Source organism: Euprymna scolopes, chromosome 2 (assembly GCF_053919585.1).
Source record: "Euprymna scolopes isolate OS-2025 chromosome 2, ASM5391958v1, whole genome shotgun sequence".
NCBI classification, from domain to species: domain Eukaryota; kingdom Metazoa; phylum Mollusca; class Cephalopoda; order Sepiida; family Sepiolidae; genus Euprymna; species Euprymna scolopes.
The window spans coordinates 164733510-164758509 of record NC_136483.1 but is presented as its reverse complement, the minus strand read 5'-3'; the positions used below and the strand labels follow the sequence as shown (position 1 = coordinate 164758509).

Genomic DNA, 25000 nt, shown 5'->3' with positions numbered 1-25000 from the left:
CTATCTATATATCTATAAAAGTGAACGTATCTTTGTGTGTGTCTGTGTGTCTGTATACATTTTCTTATGCAATAACTGTCAGTTTTCAGTCTACAGACTCGAAATTTGATATACAGGGTACTGAGATTTGGGAAAATCTTCGTAATTCGTTTTCTGCCAGAAATTTCGCTGTTAAGGGGTCAAAGTTGAACGATTTGACCTTTGAGAATTCTATCAAACTCCTCCGCCAATTTTGGGTCTAAACACTTGGAATTTTAGATATAGGCTCCTTGAACATGGATCTAACTTAATAACTTGATGTGAGCCCAAAACAATAAATGTTCAAGGGTCATAATAGGAGTCAAATTACAAAAAATTAACCGCTTTTTTTTTTTTTTTTTTTTTTGCTAACATACACCTCCAAACACCTGGGCAACGCCGGGCCGAAATGCTAGTATATATATAAAAGTGAACGTATCTGTCTGTGTGTCTGTGTGGTTACATTTCCATATGCAATAACTCTGTCAATTTTCAGTCTACAGATTTGAAATTTAAAATACAGGGTACTGAGATTTGGCAAAGTCTTTGTGATCTGTTTTCAGCCAGAAATTTGGCCAGAAATTTGGCTGTTAAGGGGTCAAAGTTCAACGATTTGACCTTTGAGAACTCTACCAAATTCCTCCGACAATTTTGGGTCTAAAGACTTGAAATTTTAGATATAGGTACCTTGGACATGGATCTAACTTGATTTGAGTCCAAAACAATAAATATTAAGGGGTTATAATAGGGGTCAAAGTTAAAAAAAAAACTTGACCCCTGTGGTCTCTACCGAATTACTCAGACAATTTCTGGTCTAAACATTTTAAATTTTACATAAAGGGTATTCAGAGATATGGCAAGTTTTTTAATTGGTTCGGGTCGAAAATTTTTAGTTCCCAATATGTATGTATGTATGTATGTTTGCATGTCTGCCTTAAACTTTCAATAGAGGCGACGGATTTTACCAAGATCAGTATCATTTTAAAGTTCGACCTTCATACGACAAATATCGAAAAATTGGCTAAAAGCATTAATTTCTTCACCCCAAACTGGGCACTTTTCTACAAGAGGGGTCGTTTTTTCACCGATATTTTTGAAAATCATCCTCTCCTTTCGATTGGCTTACCCTTATTTAAACATAAGTCACTTCCGGTTTGACATTGGTCGTAACAGCAAAGACGTCAGGTTTTGTTCCTGTTCTTTTTCTCCTTCGCGGTATGGGTTCAAGCCTGCCTTCCTACTTCCACTTTTTTTTTTTTTTTTTGCCCAACAAACACATCCAAACACCAGGGCAACGCCAGGCTGAAATGCTAGTCTATATATCTATAAAAGTGAACGTGTCTGTGTATCTGTGTGTCTGTGTGTCTCTGTGTGTATATTTCCATGCCCAATAACTTTGTTAATTTTAAGTCTACAGACTGGAAATTTGATATACAAGGTACTGAGATTTTGGAAAATCGCTGTGATCGGTTTTCGGTCAGAAATTTGACTGTTAAGGGGTCAAAGTTCAACGATTTGACCGTTGAAAACTCTACCAAACTCCTCAGACAATTTTGGATTTAAACATTTGAAATTTTAGATATAGGTTCCTTGGACATGGATCTAACTTAATAACTTGATTTGAGCCCAAAACAATAAATGTTATGGAGTCATAATAAGGGTCAAAGTTTTAAAAAAATGACCTCTGTGATCTCTACCAAATTACTCAGAAAATTTCTGGTCTAAACATTTGAAATTTTACATAAAGAGTATTCAGAGATAGGGTAAGCTTTTTAATCTGTTTGGGCCGAAAATTTTTAGTTACCAATATATAAATGTATGTATGCCTGTATGTTTGCATGTCTGCCTAAAACATTTGACAGAGGCGACGGATTTTCACAAGATCAGTATCGTTTTGAAGTTCGACCTTTCAGACGACAAATATCTTCACCTTGAACTGGACACTTTTCTACAGGGGGAGTATCACTTTTTTCACCGATATTTTTGAAAGTCATCATCTCTTTTCGATTGTCTAGCCTAATTTTGGTTGGGCAGTGGTCAGACGTCAGGGTTTTTCCCCATTCTTTTCCTCCTTTGCAGTATGGGTTCAAGCCTGCCTTCCTACTACTACTTTTTTTTTTTTGCTTAACATACACCTGCAAACACTCGAGCAACACCGGGCACCCATGCTAGTCTAATATATAAACGGCTATTAAAACTATTTTGGATTTTTTATGGTCTGTTCTTTTATGGGTCTTTAGCCGGTTAAAATAGTTTTTAAGGCGTCTAAATGGGATCAAAATTGAAACATCGTTATACATTTTGTACATTCATCTTAACTGATTTTTAATCAGTTCATATGCGAGTCACGTTGCTACAGTGGTTACGTCACCAGCGTGAATGCTTGAGTTTCAGTTTCGATTCTAACTGATGACACCCAAATACTTTTTTTGTTGTTTACTTTTGAAATCCCGACTCTACAATAATATATACGAAATCTGAACAAATTAAAATATCATATTTAAGCGTATTTTATGCCCGGCGACCCCCCTTCCCCCACCCTGCCTGCTAGTGATATTTTAACTCTGTCAATAGCGAGTGTCGAAATATTTATCTAAAAACGGAAATGATTCATAAAAAATGTTGTGCACACAAGAACACTGTATTATTTGGATAATTTGTACGACTCTCTTCATCTGGAATGTTATTTTTCACAACGTTTCTTCAGGCGTATCTTGTTAAACTCAAGAATCTGTAGCAGTCGAAACTGAAGTATAGACTAAGAGACAACGGAAAAGGAGTTTCATTCTATATTCAAAAGAAACTTTATTTGTCATCTTTGTTAGTGTCTCGTGGTAGGAAAGAGTATGTGTGTGAAGTGAACATGGAAGCAAATTTTGACGATAGCCAAAGACCCAGGCAAATGTCTACTGCCCACTGAAGCCAGGGAGAAAGAGAGTAAGAGGGAGAGTGTTCTCGATTTTACCTTTTATATACTTGGTCATGTGACTGAGAGCTAACTTGTGATTGGACAAGCCATGGAGATAATAGATTTCAAATATTGAACCGCGAGAATTAACTCCTGCTACTGTGCTTGTTGCAAGTTCATCTGCTACAAATTCTTTCTGTCGAACACTTTATTTAATCCACGGAGGTAGCATGCTCTGATTCCATCCGCCATGACCAGGTAAAAATCTTCAGCAAATTGCATTTGTACTTTTAGTATTACCCATACGGCAGAACGATTGAAGAGAGATTATACCAGCCAAAACGTTGTGTGCATAACTCGAGATTTTTCTGTCGAATTCAGGAAGAGAATCCTTAATTTAATCCAGAGGGTAGCATGTTCTTATTCCGTCAACCATGACCGGGTAGGATTCTTAAGTAATTCGGAAGTGTATTGTTAGTATTATCTGTATAGAGGATTAAATGAAGAGGTTCCACCGGCCGAAACGTTGTGAAAATAACACCCAAGATGAGAACAGAAGTCCGAATAATCCAAATAATCCATCCACTGTCTCAAAAATCAGAAACATAACACAAGAATAATCTTCTTTTTTTTTAAATAATTTTTTTTTTTAATGTGTCAATCCTGAACTGTAGCTGGGTTTGCAATAATGGATTTTTGTCTCTACTTGCCACGATCACAGACTTGGTCCGAACGAAGGTTGATTTTACTAAGATTATCATGCAAGGCATCTACTAATCTCATTATCGGTCTTCCTTGCAGTTTATTCTTCTAATGTTTTGCAGCAGTGTCATTGTTGACTCTCAGTACATCTCCAAACCATCTGACCTGCCATTCTCTCATCTTTCACTGGATCGGTGCGATTTCATAGCGTCTTCGGATGCCCACATCCTCATCATCATTGGATGTTCTCATCATTATCATTGGATTCAGAAAAACACAATTACAAATTAAAATAAAATATGTATTATATACGTTTGAAGCCAAAACAACGCATTATTACAAAATAAACAGACATTTATTTTGCTTGAAATTTATATTTATTATTTCAAACAAAATAAATGTCTGTTTATTTTGTAATAATGCGTTGTTTTGGCTTCAAACGTACATAATACGTATTTTATTTTGTTCAAACTCAACCAGCGCTTCTAAGGAACAAAAATCTTAACAATTACAAATTATTTAGGACATCTACGTAGTCATGGCTGACGCAATGAGGGCGTGCTACCCCTATGGATGAAATAAAGAGTTCCGTTCGAAATTCTGTGTAGATTCCCAAAGTTCAATGGAGGTTACATCGACCGAAACGTTGTGAAAATGACATTCAAGATGAGAAGAGTTGTACAAAGAATCCAAATAATACGAACATTTTAGTTGTTTCACAATGAAAACGTTTACATACGATATGGAACGTAATACTTTTCAACAACAAAATTTAAATGTTTTCTAATATTATGTTTTTTTTTTAAATTACATTTTCACCTCAAACAAGGCACAGTGCCACTGATGTAAGGGACTACTATTGGAGGCATAAGTTGTAGGGATACTATGTAGGGAGTTGAGCGGCAAGATGTCCATTCACATTACACTTGAACTTCTGTAGGGCAGTACAGTTGGGAAAGTAGAATCCTGGAAGGGAGTTCCAAAGTCTAGAAGTTCTGGAGAAGAAACTATTAGAGTAGAAGACTAGGGAGTAGTAAATCTAGGGATCTCTACTGCGTAGGGGTGGGATTTTGCTGCTTGTCAGAGATATTTCCTATATTTTCGAAGGAGTACAAGGACTTGCAGTTCGTTGGAGCATTCACCATTAAAACTTGAAGAACAGGCAGAGGGATGCAACATTTCGTTGATGGGAGAGGTTGAAGCTTTGATGACAGTTTGGGACCTATCAGGTTGGTGACTCTCTTTTGAATCCTGTCCAGGAGTGAGAGACTAGTAGCAGATGGACCAGCTCAAATGTGACAGCAGCACTCCATTAGTAAATTTCTGGATGTGGAATGATGTGTTAGAGAGAAAATAAGAATTTATTTTTTGTTGAAAGAAATACAAAGAAAAATTTTAAACCTATCAAAAGTTTTTTTGAAGTGTTTGGGGCTTTTGTTTGGGGGGGGGGGATAAAGCCTGATTTTTAGTTTTGGGTAATTAAACACTGTTTCATATCATAAGTCATTTAAAGGGTCCAGAATTTTCCTATCAATATGTCGTAGTTGAGTATTACTGGTATTTTTTATTTAATCCTAAACCAGTCTCCTGATTGAAATAAAGGTAAAGCCACAAAATAGACCAAACTCCACCTCAATAATCTTTAATTTAACTTTATTGTTTCATATTTGCAAAATAAACAACATCTGAAAATTGCTACATTAAGCCAGTTGCCCTCAAAACTTAATCTTGACTAGCTTCAACAAACCTTAAAAAAGAAGCTGAATATATTCGATATATCTTCTGTGGGTCGATGGGTAGAACTGCTGACTGTCAATGCGATGGTTCTTGGTTCAATCTTTGGCTTGGGAAAAGTGTTAGTCTAGCAGCACTGATGAGTTGTGATACAACGAAACAGTACTGTATGTTGATGACTACATATATATATATATATATATATATATATATATATATATATATATATGAAAATGTTATTTATTTGTTTCTGTTTTGCAATACTTTTTGAACAAATTCAATTATTTATACGAAAGTTCATTTTTACCTAAATGTGAGTTGGTAATAATTTTCCCTTTGACCAATTTGGTACCCCAAAATGGGGAGCGACATATGTATTGTTTTTAAAATATAATTATCTACTGTAGTATATATATATATATATATTTACTAGCAGGGGGTGGGGCCTGGCTTTGCCCGGGCATAAAATATGCTTAAATGATATTTTAATTTGTCCGGATTTCATATTATTATAGAATCATGATTTCAAAAGTAAAAGAAAAAGTATTTATATACCATCAGTAAGAATCAAAACCGAAACTGTAGCATTCAAAGCTGGTGACGTTACCACTTTACCAATGTGATACGCATATAAACCAATTAAGAATTAAAAATAAACTAAGATTAATATACAAAATGTTTAACGATTTTTACAATTTTGACCCATTTTTGATCCCTTAAAAACTCTTTTAATTGGCTAAAGACCCATAAAAGGACGGCCCGTAAAAAAATCCCTAGCGCCGCTCTGCAACTTTTAATTTCAGAGGAGATAGAGTTTGAAAAAATTGAGACAGACGGACAGACCAACAGACAGACCAACCAGACAGACAGACATATAGTAGTTTATATATTAGATATATACCCATCGCAAGATGAGCAAAATTAAATAGCCAAACAGTTTTACACCACTTTTATATTCCTTTTATCTTTATAAAATCCATTATATGATTTGGGTTTTAGAAAATGTTTAAAATTAAGCTTAAGGGGTCTTAAAAAATTGTAATTCAGAACTAAGAAATTCGGAAAATAACTTGTATTAAAGTGTGTTATTATATTGCCAATAACATGGTACAACAATAACGAATAAAAATTAGCCTGTTCGGCCCAAGATGAAAGTGTAGTACCTACTCGGATGCTGCACTATACTTTTTTTGGTCTCGGTTAATGGAGGAGAAATCCTCCATAACTGATACAATTTTTATCTTTGTTATTATCCAGAGTGCCCCTTTTTGAGGAGCTGGTTTCCCCCACATTAAAAATCGATCTTGTGTTTAACTCTGCCCTCGTGGGGAGGCAAGTAAACAAAAAAAATAAATTTTTAAATAGCCAGTCAGAAGCAAAGTTTGATTTGAAATGCTATTTAAGTTCAACTTTTAAAATCCGGCTGACTTTCCTTTATATAATAGCTATTTTTTAATCTTAATTTTAGTGGACTTCTGTAATGCATCTTAGATACAAAATATTGGTTTTTCAAGAAAGAAGACAACTGTACTCTAATAGCATCATTTCCATCCATCCAGCCCAGCCGTTGCCGAGATTGAACTCACTAACTGAGTTTGTAGTATAATTCAAATCTTGTTGGTAGCTGAATAGTTGATGCTTTGCCAGAGCTACCAAGGGTATTTTTTTTTATTGTGATGCCATCACTAGACGGGGTGCCTACCATGGCTTAAAAGAGTCCCATCTAGTCCCAAGAGAAGGATAGACTGTGCCAGCCTGGTATTTTACCCAGCATAAATAACTCATTCTACTAGTTATAGCTATCTCAAGACACTGACTTCCCGAGCAAAAATGCACCAAATATTGATGTTACTTGTTTTCTCCTTTCTCTTTGCAAAACTCAATCATGTTCTGCAAAGTCTAAAACAAAGACAACAACCTTCTTCTAAAAACAACTACTATATGCGATTTCCCCCTCTTTAACTGTGCCTAAATCTAAACACATTCCATGAACAAAGCTTCTTTCCCAGAACTGTCTGCTTATGGAACACCATTCCGCTGGCCTGCTTCCCGGTGGTAGCCTTCAAATCCAATGTAAACAAGTTTTTTGTTGAGCTGTCTCCATAAATAATCAAATTTTACCCAATTTACACTATTAACAATTGCTACACAACCACCTTACATTCATAAACCCTTATCCTCGAGTGGCCTTAGAGCCTTGATAAGTGGTGACTCTCAAATAAAAAAATAACAGCCACATATCGTGAATAAATATGTTAAGATATAAAGAACTTGAAACAAAAAATTTTTTTCAAAAAATTATTGGATTCAGTAATAAATAATCCAAGATGAGCCGATATACTGTAAAGCAAAACAACCAAACCAAATACCATGAATAAATATTTGAAGATATAAAGAATTTGAAGATTTTACCAAAATGACTGGATTCAGCATCAAAGAATCTGAAAAGGGTTGATATGCCGTAAATGAAAATAACCAAACCAAACCAAACCAGCAGAAATGACTACTTCGGCTTGTACATAAGATGTTAAATCTTTTTTTTTTTTTCTTTTCAAAAAGTGGGATGGGTTAAAAAAAAAAAAAAGGAACATAAAAAGGAAGCAACAGTCGAAAAAAAAAAGAGAAACATATGGCATTCATTTTTTTATTCTCTTGGGTTGATGCAGAATTTTGGCAAAGTTTACTAAAGACATTCTTTTGGCTGGCACTTTCATTTGCAGTGCATTGCATATATGATCAAAACGCTTCACAGTTGGTCTTCTGTCTAGACCGATAATGAAAACCTCCTGAAAGGATGCCTGAACTATTAGGAGTGTAGACTGAGGCAACGGTTGCCTAATCCTTTACCTAATTTTACCAGAGCCATTATCTCTAAATTCCAGTGTCAAGACAATCTGGAAAATCCCCAGATAAGCACTGAAAGTCTGATTTTATTTAGTTTTCCTTCTCCTAGATTAATGATACAAAGAAGAGAGTTCCCCAAGTCAGAAGTTCTTGGAATTAAGCTACTGGAATAGGAAGCTGTATAACTATGAGGGTTCAAAAACAAAAAACAAAAAAACAGCGATAATTGCTCAAAAATCGAAAATTAAAATACTGATAGAAACCTAGCTAATAAATGTCACTAATCATGCGAAAATGTAATGCTTTTAGATTTTTGAGCGATTATCAAGACTACCCTGATGACTGTCTCATGTCAGCCATTTTTCTTGTTCTAACTTGACATTACTTGTTATTCAAAGTAAACAGACGCTTTAAAATAAGTTAAAATACAAAAAAAAACTTATCCAGGTAGATAGAAGAGTAACTTATCTTGCCTTTGGTAACATTTATTTGTTATATATTTGCTCTTTTATTACTTTTTCATTTTGTTGTCTACACAGCAAAATGTGCGAAAGATATATTTTCAAAATACATTAATGTCAGAGTTTAAAACAATAAAAAAAATAGGATGAAATTCTTCAGTAATTGTTTACCTGCTAGTCATGATTTGATAAATTCCAGGTAACAAAAAAAATTATTGATCTGATGATATAAGAAAGTTCTATGTAACTTTTATTCCTCATCATTTTAATTTTACATTATATATATATATATATATATATATATATATATATATATATAAAATATATATATATATATATATATATTATATATATATACAGTAGCGTCCAAAAGTTAAGGAACGATCGATCATTTTTTTTAATGGCTTCTAACTTTATCTATGTATTAAAATCAAAAATTAAAAAAAATATTTTTCTTTAACTACCATTATTAAACATTGGAAAATTCACCAAAAATTTTTTTTTTCTTTTTCATAGATAAAGTTAGAAGCCATTAAAAAAAAAAAAATGATCGATCGTTCCTTAACTTTTGGACGCTACTGTATATATATATATATATATATATATATATATATATATATATATGTAAAAGTAATGGAAATAATATTGCAACGTGATAGACAGATGAAAAAGCAACAAACCAAAATTACATCAGGTTGACAAGAAAGTTGTCGTGGTTTTTAACTTTTACATTCAGATGAACATATCTCGGCTCAAACAAATTTTATTGACCGAAATAAAACAATATCAAAATCAACGCACTTTTGCCAACGCAAGCAAGTGCGTTTATGCCAATAACATAAAAATCTTGCGTTCTGGTGGCGATGAAGTCGCTGAAGACGTTTTTGATATTGCTTGGGTTTTTTAAGCATTTCTCATGCAGAAAGTTGTCGAGATGCTTGAAAAGATGGTAATCACTAAATGAGAGGTCTGGAAAGTATGGCAGATGAGGCAGTTTTAAAGCCCAATTAATTCAACTTCTGCAGAGTTGGTTAGAGCAATACGCGGTCGGGTATTGTCATGGAAGAGAATTGGCTTTTTCTGTTGACTAATGCTGGGTGTTATTGTCGAAGTTTCTGATGCATTTCATCCATTTGTTGACAGTACTTCACCGCCATAATGGTTTCACCTGCATTCAAAAAACTGTAATAGATGAGACCGGTTGCACACCACCAAAAAGTCAGCATGACCTTCTTTTGGTTCAACTATGGCTTCGGGAAGTGCCGTAAAGCTTCATCGGCATCTAGCCACTGAGCTGAGCATTGCTAGTTGTAGTGACCACTTTTCATTGCAAGTCACAACCTGGTCAAGAAACAGATTATTCTTGTTGTATAAAAAAAAAAGGAAAGATGACCCTTCATAATGGCGTTTCTTTTGGTTTTTGATATCAAATTGTTTTGTCTTTCCAATCTCTCTCAAGTGGTTTGAAATCATCGAATATGTTATGTTTAATTCAGAAGCAAGTTTTCGAACAATTTTGCATGGATAGACTTTGACTAAGGCTCTTTAATTGATCGTTGTCAACATCCGATGGCCGACCACAATGCTCATCATTTTCAAGACTCTCATTGCCGCCACAAAATTTCTTAAACCACCACTGTGCTTCTTGACCAAAAGCTTCATTGATCTTGCAAGCTGTTTCTCTTGACATCTCAAAGGTCTTTGATAGGGTATGGCATAAAGGTCTACTCCACAAAATCTCCAACTACGGTATAGCTGGAAATGTCTTTTCAATTATTAAATCATTTTTCTCTGATAGGTTCATAAGAGTAGTGGGCAGAAATCAAAAGCTCACAGCATTAATGCTCGAGTCCCTCAGAGGTCCATCAATGAGCCCAATTCTCTTCCTGATCTACATCAATGATCTCCCAAATCACATCCTAAGATCATTTGTAGACAGTTATGCTGACAACACTACCATCTATGGCAACACTTCAAGTTTTCTGATTCTCTCTCCTCTGATCTTGATCATCTGGTGCAATGGAGAAAGAGGTGACTAGTTAATTTTAATGTATCTAAAACCAAGCTTCTATCTTTGCATCATCAATGCTTTGATTTCCGTCAGATATCAATTGAAATAAATGGCTCTCATCTTGGGGAGGCTCCATGTTTTGACAAGCTTTTGGGTCAAGGTTTTACTCCTGATTTGAGATGGAACAGGTACATCAGATCCATTGCCAAGGCTGCTGGAAAAATGGTGGGATTGTTATACCGCTCCAGTAGATATCTTACTGCTGATGCAATTCTCTACCTATATTAGAGCCAAGCACATCCAATTATGGAGCACTGTTGCCAAATCTGGGCAGGAGCTGCTAGAAGCACATTATCTTGCCTTGAGAGAGTTCAAAATAGACTTCGTAATCTAGTGGGGGATGCCCTTTTCTCTTCCGTGCAACCTCTTTCCCACAGAAGAGACGTTGCGAGTCTGTCTCTGCTTTATCGTTATTTTCATCGCAAGTGCTCGTCTGAGCTCCAATCTATGGTCCTTTTTGGTCTGATTTTCATGAAAAACACTAGCTGAAACCACTATCAATAATTTCTCCTCATTGTGCTTAAGCCTAAAGGTAGATTCCATGAACAAAGCTTCTTTCTTAGAACTGCGCGCATATGGAACTGTTCTGTTTTCCTGCTTTCCAACTGACTTACAATATGGTCATCTTCAAGTCCAACGTAAACAAGTTCTTGATGAGCTGTTCCCTTAAGTAATTCAATTTACGAAATTTCCACTACCAATGATTACTACGATATTTTCTCATTGACTACCGTACACTCATTAACCTTTATCCTCGAGTGGCTCTCAGGCCTTGATAAGTGGGGACTTCTTTGTAAGAAAAGAAAAAAAAAAATTGTGCAAATTTGCTTTTTTTTCCCATCATATATTCAACATTCTGAAAAGACAATTGTTTTAAAACGATTGTAATTTCACTGAGAGAAAACATTTCTTTTTCTCAGCAATGCTTTTCCCAATCTTCTATTTTCACCCCCCCCCCCATATACAGAGTGCAGCAGAAATATCTCACATTTGGACATGCGATCTTCCAAGTCGCACTCATTAATTTGTATGGATGAAATTGCATATCAGTGTGTAGAATTCTTCTGACTGTTTGATCAGATAATTAAAAGGCCAAGTATTTTTGTGAGCTTAACGTGTAGGAGACTGAGTAACGGAAAGTCTCACAGCTCAAATATAGTCTGGTGTTTGAGCACTTTAAAGGTTTAGGGTGACTTTTTCTTAAGTGCTAAACCTGTAGATCTGAAATGTGCAACCCATAACTATATTGATTTTCTATCTATTCGTTCTTTCATCCAATTTTTGCAATTACTAATACCTATCAGAGACATTCCGATACAAAACCTATCTAAGAATACTGCCAGACACAAAGTAAATTTGTGTGAATTTTTTTTTTTTTAAATCGGTTCAGCCATTTAGGAGTCCACAGGGAATTGAATGAACTTTTACAAACACACACAAAATTTCTTTTATATATATATATATATATATATATATACATATATGTCTTGAAAGTTTTTCCAATATTAAAAAGAAAAATTTCAATCCCGCATACTTTGTTGGAAAACTATTTTGCTTCTAAGTCAATTATTCTCTTGCGATCAATATATTGTTTTGCTTCCAAGAATGCAAGCTAATCCTATTTCAAGGATCATCAGTTTACCATGAAAAACTGTTTCAGAGATTTAAAAACAAAATGGTATATGATGCCTCCCCAGCAGTGTTGATCAAACACCACCTTCCTTAAAAAGCAAGAACAAAAACATTCCAAATAACAGATCTAGCTTTTTGCTCCAGATTACTTCTGTTGTATATACATACTTCCCTCTGAAGTTTGATTCCCATGAAAATTGATGTAAACATATATATATATATATATATATATCTCCAAATATATTGATAAACTTGAAAGCAATACTTTTCAAAAGTTCTCAATACGAAGAACTTTGATAAATAATGTTTGTATACTTATATATATATATATATATATATATATATATATATATATATATATATATAAGTATACAAATATAGCTTCTTTAGATTAGACTATATATATATATATATAGTCTAAAGAAGCTTTGAATAAAAAAAATGCAAAAATAAAAATAAAGAATGCAGTTTAAATTCCCGGATGGAAAAAAATATATTAACTTTAACCTATCGCAGACTTAGCACCTGCATAATCCGACTTTTAAAATGTTTATAATGACCAAAGAGAATTCATTTATATAAGGATGAAGAAAAAAAAGCCTTTACTAAAATTGTTAAATAGAAATACACTTAGCATTTGCATAAGCCGATTTTGCAAGAGTCTTCAATATTGAAACAGAATTTAACTACATAAGAATGAAAAGAGAAAACCTTAATTAAAATTTTGTAAATAGAAAAAAGATAAATTAAATAATATATATGATTACAAACATTATATATATATATATATATATATATATATATATATATATACAAGATTACAAACATTATATATATATATATAAGGTTACAAACATTATATATATAAGATTACAATTATATATATACACACACACATAAGTATACAAACATTATATATATATACACACACACACACATAAGTATACAAACATTATATATATAAGTATACAAACATTATGTATATGTATAAGTATAAAAACATATATATATAAGTATAAAAACATTATATATATATATATATATATATATATATATATATATATATATCTATGTACATAAGTATACAAACATTATATATATATATATGTATATAAGTATACAAACATTATATATATGTATATAAGTATACAAACATTATATATATGTATATAAGTATACAAACATTATATATATGTATATAAGTATACAAACATTATATATGTATATAAGTATACAAACATTATATATGCATATAAGTATACAAACATTATATATGCATATAAGTATACAAACATATATATATGTATATAAGTATACAAACATTATATATATATATGTATATAAGTATACAAACATTATATATATATGTATATAAGTATACAAACATTATATATATATGTATATAAGTATACAAACATTATATATATATGTATATAAGTATACAAACATTATATATATATGTATATAAGTATACAAACATTATATATATATGTATATAAGTATACAAACATTATATATATATGTATATAAGTATACAAACATTATATATATATGTATATAAGTATACAAACATTATATATATGTATATAAGCATACAAACATTATATATATGTATATAAGCATACAAACATATATATATGTATATAAGTATACAAACATTATATATATATGTATATAAGTATACAAACATTATATATTTTGTATTTACTTCACCAGTGCTCCATACGCAATTCAAACTTGGTAATAAGTTATAAAAATATATTAATAGCAATTGAGCTGAAAATAACAAAGCAAATGATTAATTCATAAAACTACATTTAAATTATATTTTTAATCATTTTTTTTTATTCATAATCTGATATTTCCTCCTTCAAACATGATTTGCAATTTCTATTCATATTGCAGGAAGATCAGAGATCAAATGTTAGAGATTGGTCAAGTAATGCTATCGTGTTGATCTAAGTTTTGGAGACAATTGATTGGAATCTGGAATCAGAACTATCAAAACTTTGTGAGGTATCAATATCGGAAAAATTTGTGCCTGTTTTCCAATGCCAAAAACGATTCCTTTGATTTTTTTTTTTTTAAAACAAAACCTTCCACTACTGGTAGTTATAATCAAGTAATAAATAATCGTTGATTTTAAATTACCAGTAAAGCTATAGAATAGGTATTCAAGAGTGATAACTAATGAATTTAACGAGGTTTTTGAGAGTGCTCAATAAAAGAAGAGCAACATATTTTTTGTTTATATAAACAAAAATATATCTTGCTCTTCTGTAATTGAGTACTCTCAATAACCTCGTTAAATTCATTAGTTATCACTCTTGCATACCTTTTACCTGGTGTATGTGTGTGTGTGTGTGTATATATATATATATATATATATATTAGTTCAACCTGTTGTTGTTTTTTCTCTTAGGATAAGTGCCATTTCATGAAACTCCATGGAATAACAAAATATTATTTTTTAAACTGTATCCCTTGTTTCAAATAATAAATATGGTATATCATCATAACAATGAGTTACAATTATTCTGAGCACAAAAAATTAAAGACATCTCTATTTTTTGCTTTCTTCCTCTTCCTTTTTTTTTTTCCATTTTTCTTTTTGTAACTTAATCTCAACGATTGTCTCAGACCAGAGCAGATGATTGTTGCAGAAGGAAGTGGCAAACCGTATGATCTTAAATTTTTCTCTTTTTTTTTAAATGTTAAAAAATAAAAAAAATAAATAAAAAATAACATGATGGGATGAATTGAGAGTTTATACTGAAGCAGTCAGCATCTTGCTACTTGCAAGAAAAAGAGAAAAGAAAAGATTGTCTTTGTTTTGTTTTGTTTTTTTGTTTTTTTTCACAAAAAAAATTTAAAAAAAATTTTTTTTTTTTTAATTTAAAATTTTTTTTTCTTTTCTTTTTTACAGTAAAAATTAAATTTATTTTTAATCAAAAAAAAAAAATCCTGCAACATCCGGGTCTCTTTCAATGACTTGCGTCTTTATACTTTAAAGAGTGACGCAAGATTTTTGTCACTGGAATTGGGGTAGATTGAAAGAACATTTATTTTTTGTTTTAAACAAAGCTAGTCACCACGACCTTTCCCTGGTCGTTGACCGCCACCGCCGCCGCCACGGCCTCCTCCACCACCACCTGTATTGCTTCCACCACGGCCACCACGACCACCAAAAGTGCCTGAAAAGATTTAAAAATAAAAAAAATAAGACATTTTTTTTTCAATAACATCAAAGCTAATTAATTATAAATGAAATCAGAAGACTTTTTGAAGATAGTTATTTTATAAATAAAATTTAAATGAAAAATTTCAAACAGAGTAGGACGTCCGATCCGGGAGTTTTTTTTTCTTTTTTCTTTTCTTCATCTTCGTGTTATGGTTAATGTAATTCCTCAAAATAAAAGGGAGTAGAAAAGTTTGTCTTGTTTCGGTAGCAGCTGCTTACATAACGATGCTGGAAGATACCTATGCGAACTTTGGTCAGATTCTGGATAAGTAACAAATTAACGAAAAAACAAAAACCTTATTTCCTTTTTGCATCTACTTTTTTTTTTTTTTTTACGTCTTATTTTTGCTCAGCCCTTCAACTGTCTCTTTATGATATTATTTAAAAAAAAAAAAAATACAGGGTGAAACGATAAAATTCTCACCCTAGAAAAGACAACATGATTCCATTTCCATTTGATGAAAACCGGTTTTCTTTTTTATGTTGGCCAATTGTGTACAAATCCCAAGAGTGATAGGAGCCTTCTATCATGTCTGAAAGTGACACAATGTTCAACGAGCAAAATTGTAGATGTGCCGATGTACAACTCATGCTCTCTGCCGATCCAGGTTATGCAACAGGACCATTATCAGTAGCCTCAAAATGCAACACTGGATTGTCACGAATAACAGGAATGTGCCCAGGGTGATGAAAACAAAGTTTTCAGTCACGGTTATGGTCTTTGGTATGGTTTCCAATTCCCATTATTGGAACATAATTATAAGGTGAAGCTCGAAGGTTCTACCTCGAGGAATCTAAGCGTCTGAGGTCTACGTTCCAACCTTCCAGAGATTGAAACCCAATTACAGGAGACGAAACCGGACATATTCTTTCTAAGCGAAACTGGAATAAGTCCGACCATCTCCCTAGATGAGTTCATAATTAAAGGATACTCTAACTTAACATCTAAATCTGACCCCCAAGATCGCCATGGGCATGGAATATGTGCCTACATTAAAGATGTCTTCCCGTGTGGCAGGGATATCTCCAGAGAAGACTCTAATTTACCTTATATGTGCTTCCGGGTTGCACTTGCTTACACCACCGCATTTATATTTGCCCTCTATCGCCCCCACCACAGCGGAGTTACTATCTTTAAGAGTATATCGGAGAAAATTGACCACATCCTGTCTGCTCATCCCGCAGCTAACATTCACATTTGCGGTGACTTTAATGTCCATAATGTAGAATGGCTGACCCACTCAAATAAGACTGATGATGAGGGGAGGTTCTGTCATGATTTTGCCATTGCCTATGACCTCACTCAGATTGTTCGCGAGCCCACCCGTGTGCCCGATACTACCGGTCAGTAGCAAGCCTTCTAGACCTTTTTCTCTCCACTTCACCTGAGCTTTGCTCATGTGCCGTTCTATCTCCTCTGGGATCCTCTGACCACTCCGTTGTATCAGTTAAAATAAAAATGAAATATAATAAGTCTACAAACATACCTCTCCACCGTACTGTATACAGACTGGGATAGCTTCCGTACATTCCTATCTGATCTACCTCTCCATTCCATGTTTAAAAAGGAAGTGTCCTCTATAGTATCAGACCTGACCGAATAATTACTTGTAGGCATAGACCAATTCATACAATCCAAAAAATTCCAACAAAAACCTAACAGCCAGCCATGGTTCTCTCCTGAATGTGCTTCTGCCATCGCGCACAGAAATCACTTTTTCCATAGCTACCAACGTAATAGATGCACTGAGACTAAAGCTGCTTTCAGGACCGCCAGCAACCATGTAAAAGAGTAATAAGAAATGCAAGAGTTATATGCTCAATCCGTTAAATCCAAAGTAGCTGAGCAGCGGCTTGGTTCCCACCAGTTCTGGCAAATAGCAAATAGGATCCTGAACAGAAGCGGGCGTTCTATCCCAACCATTATCAATGGACCAGAGGTCATCTCATTAGCATCCAATAAGGCCAAACTATTTGCCAAGAACTTTGCAGCAAATTCTACCCTATGCGACGAAGGCCATCAACTCCCAGTATTTCTTCCTATAACACACAACACGCTAGGTAACATACACATATCTGTGTGTGAGGTCGCCAAGCTAATCAAGAACCTTGATTCCAGTAAAGCAACTGGCCCTGATGGCATTCCAATTATAGTGTTGAAAAAGCTTCGACCAGAACTTGCCCCCATACTTACCAAACTGTTTAAGCGTTGCCTTAAAGAGAAGTGCTTTCCAACACCCTGGAAAACCTCATCAGTATGCCCTGTATTTAAGAATTCAGGTGATAAGTCATCTCCCTCTCAGGACAGACCAATAAGTCTCTTGTGTGTCATGAGTGTTGCTGGAATCCATATTGAATAGAGAAGTAGTCAACCACCTCAGCAGGAATAACCTTCTTAGTGACATGCAATATGGTTTCCGTTCTGCAAGATGTACAGCAGATGTGCTAACGGTTATATCTCATAGGATTAGCGAATCTCTCGACAAAGGCTTCATTTCTAGGGCAATTGCGATTGACATAGCAAAGGCCTTCGATAAGGTTTGGCATAAAGGCCTACTTCACAAGATTTCCAGCTACGGTATTACTGGAAATGTTTTCTCAATCATTAAATCATTTCTCTCCGATAGGCTCATAAGAGTAGTGGTTGATGGGCAGAAATCAGAGGCCCACAGTATTAATGCTGAAGTCCCTCAGGGGCCCATCCTGGGCCCAACTCTCTTCTTGATCTACATCAATGATCTCCCAAAACACATACTAAAATCATTCGTTGACATCTATGCTGATGACACGACTATCTATGGCAACACATCAAAGGCTGTAAATGGCAATGTTCTTTCTGATTCTCTCTCCTCAGATCTTGAGCGCGTGGTACAGTGGGGGAAGAGGTGGCTGGTTACCTTTAATGCATCTAAGACCAAGCTCCTATCATTACATCATAAACGCTCTGATCGCCATCAGGCATCAATTGAAATGAATGGCTCTCGTCTAGGGGAGGCCCCATGTTTTGATAAGCTTCTGGGTTTGACCTTTACTCCTGATCTGAAATGGAACACATACATCAAGTTTGTGGCCAAGGTTGCTGGGAAAATGGTGGGATCCTTCTACCGCTCCAGAAGATATCTCACTAATAATGCAATCTATATCTATATAAAAGCCAAGTACGTCCAAGGATGGAGTACTACTGCCACATCTGGGCAGGAGCTGCTAAAAACACAGCCTATCCTGCCTTGACAGAATACAAAATAGACTTTGTGGCTTGGTGGGGGATGCCTTTTTCTCTTCCCTGCAACCTCTCTCCCACAGAAGAGACGTTGCGAGCCTGTCTTTGTTTTATCGTTACTTCCATGGCAAGTGCTCGTCTGAGCTCCATTCTCTGGTCCCCCCCCTCGCCAATTTTTCACGAAAAACATCCTACTAGCTGAAACCACTGTCAATAATTTTCCCCACTCTTTATCCGTGCCTAAATCAAAACGTAGATTCCATGAGCAAAGCTTCTTTCTGAGAACTGCACACCTGTGGAACTCTCTGCCACTTGCCTGTTTCCCTCCCGACTTCAACTTGGATGTCTTCAAGTCCAACACAAACAAATTCCTGATGAACCGCCTCCTTAAGTAATGACACTTTATCAAATCTCCAATACTAACTATTACTACAATACTATCCCATTGATTACTGTACACACAATAACCCTTATCTCCGAGTGGCTTCTGGGCCTTGATAAGTGGTGACCTCCATGTGAAAAAAAAAAAAGGCCACATCATGCCACCTCACATCTTTGAAGTTGGCTTGAAATTCAACATCAAGGTGTACCTGGATGTGCTGAAGAGTGCGATGATCCCTTGGTGTAATCAGGCAGCTGCTGGCAGACCCTGGGTGTGGCAGTAGGGCTCTGCACTGGCCCACAAGTCCAAAGAGATCTATGCTTGGTTTCAGAAGGAGTGCTACGACTTTGTATCCTTCTCTTTGCCCCACCTCCTTTCCCAATCTGAACCTGCTAGACTACTTTGTTTGGTTATACGTCGAGAGCATCACCAACATGACCTCCCACAACACCAAAGCTAGCCTGATTGCTTCTGCCGGCGCTTGTGGAAAAGACATGCTCCCAGTTCCAGACCCGTATTGAGATGGTGATTGAGGCTGAAGGCGGATACATTGAATAGATGTCAGCTCGACTACATAATCAAGTTACCTGAATTGATTTTTTTCAATAAAAGTTTTAAAATAAAGCTATAGTGTTCTTTTCTTTAGGGTGACAATTTTATCGTTCCACCCTGTAGAACATACAACTCCACCCTACTGAACATACAACTCTTTCTTTAATTTATTTAATTTTGGATTCTAGTGAGCTGTTTTGCTAACACCTCCCCTCGCTTAAAAAGATAAAATTTTAATAAAATAAAATGTTCTTTTTTAAGCGGAATTCCGAGGTGGGAGGGGTGGGGGAATGATAAATGGATGAAACCAGTTTTTGGAGAAAATAAGAAATTCCCATTAGATTCCTTGGAGACTTTGTCAGAAGCTAAAAGACTGGTAGTCATGGAATCTAGATACACCCATTTTCTCTTTGAATTATATTTACAGCAGACAAAACAAACAAAAAAAAAAAAAAAAAGAAAAAGATAAATTGTCTCAAATCCTCATTATCTTGCCAAACTGTACCCGAATCATCATACACTCTATAATAAAGAGCAATGTACGCGTATGAGTATACATATATATAATACATATATACGAGGTGGACGCCCAGCTATGCTCAATCGTACAATATGCTTAAACACAATATTTTAATTGATGCAGATTGTGTATGTATTATTATTATAGAATCAATCCTGACGTTTCTGAATTTTTGAGATGAGGATTGGTTATTCGTATTATTTGGATTCATTGGACTACTGTTCTCATCTTGAGTGTGATTTTCACAACATTTCAGTCAATATAACCTCCGACCTTCTTCAGGTGTAATCTTGATAAACTCAGAAATGTTTCTGTCAAACTCGGGAATTTGGACGGAATTTCAAACGGAACCCTTTATTTACTTCACGAGGGTAGCGTGCCCTTGTTTCGTCAGCTATGACTGAATAGAGGTCCTAAGTAATTCGCAATTTTATTTTTCGGTCACCCACACTGAAGATTGAACTTTCAATCTTTGTGGAGAATATCACTTTTTACAATTGTAGCGCAGTGGTTAGAGTACTTGGAAAAATCGATTGTAAAAAGTGATATTCTCCTGAAGGTTGAAGGTTCAATCCTTGGTGTGGGCAACCGAAAAATACAATTGCGAATTACTTAGGACCTCTATATAGTCATGGCTGACGGAACAAGAGTACGCTACCCCCATGAAGTAAATAAAGGGTTCATCATAACCGCCCCCTTCCCCACACATTTGAATGTCCGTGTGCTGGTTTCATTTATATTTATTATATTATTCATATGACCTTGTGCCTATTTTATTTATATTTCGGCGAATAAGGCGACCGTCAGATAAGACGAGGTACAAAATTGGAGCAAATTTTAATAAATTTTTCATATATCGGTTGTATAAGATGACTGCTAAATCACAAAGCCATATTTGTTTAGTCAAGGCTAGAGATTGCAACACCCGGTATCTTATGAAATATTGGTTTTTAAAGATGATTTTTTAGACTTTAAGCTTTGTATAATTTTCATAAATAAATTTTTTAATGTTTGGTGCATCTAACTCAGGAAGTGATGTCTTCAGACAGCATTATAAGATAGCTCCAGAAACACAGATGTTAAACTGATGATGATGATGATAATGAGAAATGTTTGGAGACTTTGAGCCAAAAGAATGATGGACGGTTTTCCCTTACATTGAATAAACAATGAAGCGACCAATTAGAATGAAGCAACCAAGTAGGAGTTTAATTTTTTTTTAATAAGACAATTAATTGTGGCAAATAAAGTGATTCACCTGTTTGCGTTGGAAGAGGAGGTCAGCGAGTATTTTCTAAAGCAAAGGAATTTTATTTATTTTTTTTTTTTTGCTTTCTGGGTTTTTAGTTTAATGTATACATATAAAGCAAGACGGAAAGACTGACACTAAATTCAACAGCCAAACAATGGCGGGCCATTAGTTGAGCAAATAATAAAATGGATTCCGATAATGAGTGTCAACAAGGAACATTCATCAGCCGAGAGGAGAAGAAATAGTAAAAATATACTGAAGATATATGAAGAAGGGAGAGAAAGAGAAAAAGAGAGAATGACAAGAGGAGGGGGGGGAGGAGTAGCAGAGAAATATATAAAACGGAGGAGGAAAGGAGAAGAAAAGGGAGGTGGAAAGAAAAAGGAAGGAAAGGGAAAGAGAAGAGGATGAAGTAAAATGAGAAAAAAAAGTAAAAAGGGGGGAAAAGAAGAAGGAAGAAAAAGAAAAGGGAGAAGGAAAAGAAAAAGGAAAAGAAAAAGGGAAAGAAAAAGGAACTGAAAGCAAAAAGAAAAAGGAGAAAGAAACGAAAAACAAAAAAATGAGAAAACGGCAAAGAAGACGAAAAAAAAAAGAAACAGGTTAAACAAGAAACACGAAGAAAAAAAGGAGAGGAGGAGGGAGAGGATAAGGGAGACAAAAAATAAAAACCAATGAGAAGGGAAAAAAAGCGAAAAAGTAGTTGATGGGATAAATAATGTCTTTTTACAAAATAATTTTAAAAGAATGTAAAAGGCAAAAGAAAAAAGCAGTTCTTAATTAAGAGAGACTAGCCTGGGTGCTCGGCGTTGCCCAGGTGTTTAGAGGTATGTGTTAAGAAAAAAAGAAAAAGAAAAAGTGGTAGTAGGCAGGCAGGATCGAACCCGTACCGCTAAGGAGGAAAAGAAAGTGAAAAAAATAAAAAGTGATCTTTGCTGTTACGGCCATCACCAAACTAGAAGTGACGTAGGTTTAAATTAAGGCTAGACAATCGAAAAGAAGGCACGACTTTCGAAAATATCGGCGAAAAAAGCGACCCCTCCCTGTAGAAAAGTGGCCAGTTGAGGGTGAAGGAATTAATGTTTTTGGCCAATTTTTCGATATTTGTCGTCTGAAGGGTAGAGCTTTAAAATGATACCGATCTCATGAAAATCCGTCACCTCTGTCGAAAGTCTTAGGCAGATGTACATACATACATACATACATTTAAACAGACAGGCGAGATTTATATAAAATATGACGTGCAGATATCAGCATTATTTTGTTTTTCTTTTTTATGGATCCACGTTAGGCATTAACATGATTGGAAAAATAGAATATATGTTTCGTTATTTTGTTTAAAAGAAAATTAACCCTTTTTGAGTTATTTAAGGCCGAATTCATTAATTTTTTAAAATGTTTTAAGTCCTTTTTATATTTAAATATTTATTCATGGAGTTCAGTTGTTTTGTAGAGGAAAATTGTTTTTGGCTTTGCAGTACATGACTGAGTTTTGCGAAGGGACAGAAAAAAAAGCCAATAATACCCATGCGAAAAAAAAAAAAAAATAATTATATATATATATATATATATATATATATATATATATATATATATTCAGTCGAGTTGTAACTTACCTCTGCCCCCTCGTCCTCGCTGAGGTCCCCCTCGGCCCTTCATTTCTCCTCGTCCTTTGTTCTTCATTACAACTTCTTCCTTCACCATATCAATAACTTCGTCTGGAATACGCAAATACTTTATGGTGCTGCCTCGGATATAGCACTCAGGCATCCGCCAGAAACGGTCACCATCCTGAAATTACCAGAAAAATAGTAGATAATGATAGTTTCTATGGTTAGTTTCAATACTTGCAATATTTTAAGACATACCTCACAAAAAAATGAACTATTTGGAAGCTGTCAGATGGCATATAATCTTTGGGTCCATTTACCAACAATGTTAATATATTACTTATCAAAGTTAAAATTCTGATATCATGATAACTCTATAATAAACAATTTTCTTTTCCATTCACAAATTTGTTAAATAATTTCATTATATTTCATGAGTTCTTATTCCAATTAAAACTATTCCTCTCTTTTTCTTTATTTATATATATATATATATAAAATCTAAAGAAGATTTGAGTAAAAAAAAATATAAAAATAAAGAATAAAGAAGCAGTTTAAATTCCCGGGAAAAAAAAACCAACTAAGTTTAACCTATTGCAGATTAGCACCAATATAATCCAACATCTAAAAAGTTTACAATTACAAAAGATAATTCAACTATATACAGATGAAAAAAAAAAAATTAACTGAAATTGTTAAATAAATTTAGCATTCGCATAAGCCGACTTCTCAAAAGTCTAGAATTATTAAAGAATTCAACTATATAATAAAAAAAAAAGAAAACCTTAACTAAAAAAAATTTTTTTTTTCATAGAAAAACGGGGATCCCCAGTTGCCTCCGATGTAGCTGTTTCGGAGATTTATTATATATATATATATATATATATACTAGCAGGAAAACTCAACATTGCTCAGAATTGAATAATAATCAACGAATGTTTCACGCTTCCAATATTTTTATTATCATCGAAATCGGTCAAACCACCCATTTTCCAATCAAATTGATTGATCACCTGCTCTAGTTGGGGACCCATCACGGTGCACAAGGAGAAAGCTTCATATGCCTCTCTGCAGTGACTTATTCCACAATACATTGTAGTCACTGTAGAGAACTGTCTGTTGATTTTATTATTTGTATATATATATATATAATGGCTTAAATTAAAGTTTAAAATGCAAAAGTCGAATAGCATGGTTCAATTGTGCTCTAAATAGAAAGATTCATTTTTAACGAGCCTCTGTCATATCAGAGAACCTACTGTTAATTTTATATGCCAGGCCTTTCTGCTTGTGTGGTAAAAAAAACTTCTCAAATGCACTTGTAATATTAGACTGTGTAAGGTCTTAACTTTGGTCAAAATCATCTGTTCATTCTTTCATCGGATTTTTTTTTTTATTATTATCAATACTTATTGAAAACATTCCGATACAAAACCTATCTAAGAACACTGTCAAATACATAGAAAACAGTGTGAAATTTAATAAAAATCAGCCAAGCCGTTTTGGGAGTCCATAGGAAACAAACTTACACACACCCACAGTGACAAAGTTCCTTTCATATAATAGTGTGTGTGTGTGTGTGTATATATATATATATATATATATATATATATATATATATATATATATATATATATATATATACATATACACACACACACACACATACATACTAGAAAAATGTGACCAATGTGTTACTCATAAAACTCTGGTTAGATTGTTTTGACAGTATCTGTTTCGTAGTGCAGAAACAATCATAATTATGTTCATTTTGAATACTTCCCATACAGGCTCCTTGGAAAAGTAGGAACTTTTTAACTTTAGAATATACAAATAAATGGGCATGATCACACAAA

General features: G+C 34.1%; 1 protein-coding gene across 1 annotated transcript in view; it reads right to left on the bottom strand.

The window, feature by feature from the left end:
* Nucleotides 1-15431: 15431 nt before the first annotated feature.
* Nucleotides 15432-25000, bottom strand: part of LOC145298563 (U6 snRNA-associated Sm-like protein LSm4) — a 45543-nt gene continuing 35974 nt past the window's right edge. The window contains exons 4-5 of the mRNA XM_080144328.1: nucleotides 23151-23325; nucleotides 15432-15564 (exon numbers count right to left, since the gene is read on the bottom strand). Coding sequence (XP_080000454.1) covers nucleotides 15455-15564; nucleotides 23151-23325 — 285 coding nt within the window. The 3' untranslated portion in view covers nucleotides 15432-15454. The remainder of the gene's footprint in view (nucleotides 15565-23150; nucleotides 23326-25000) is intronic.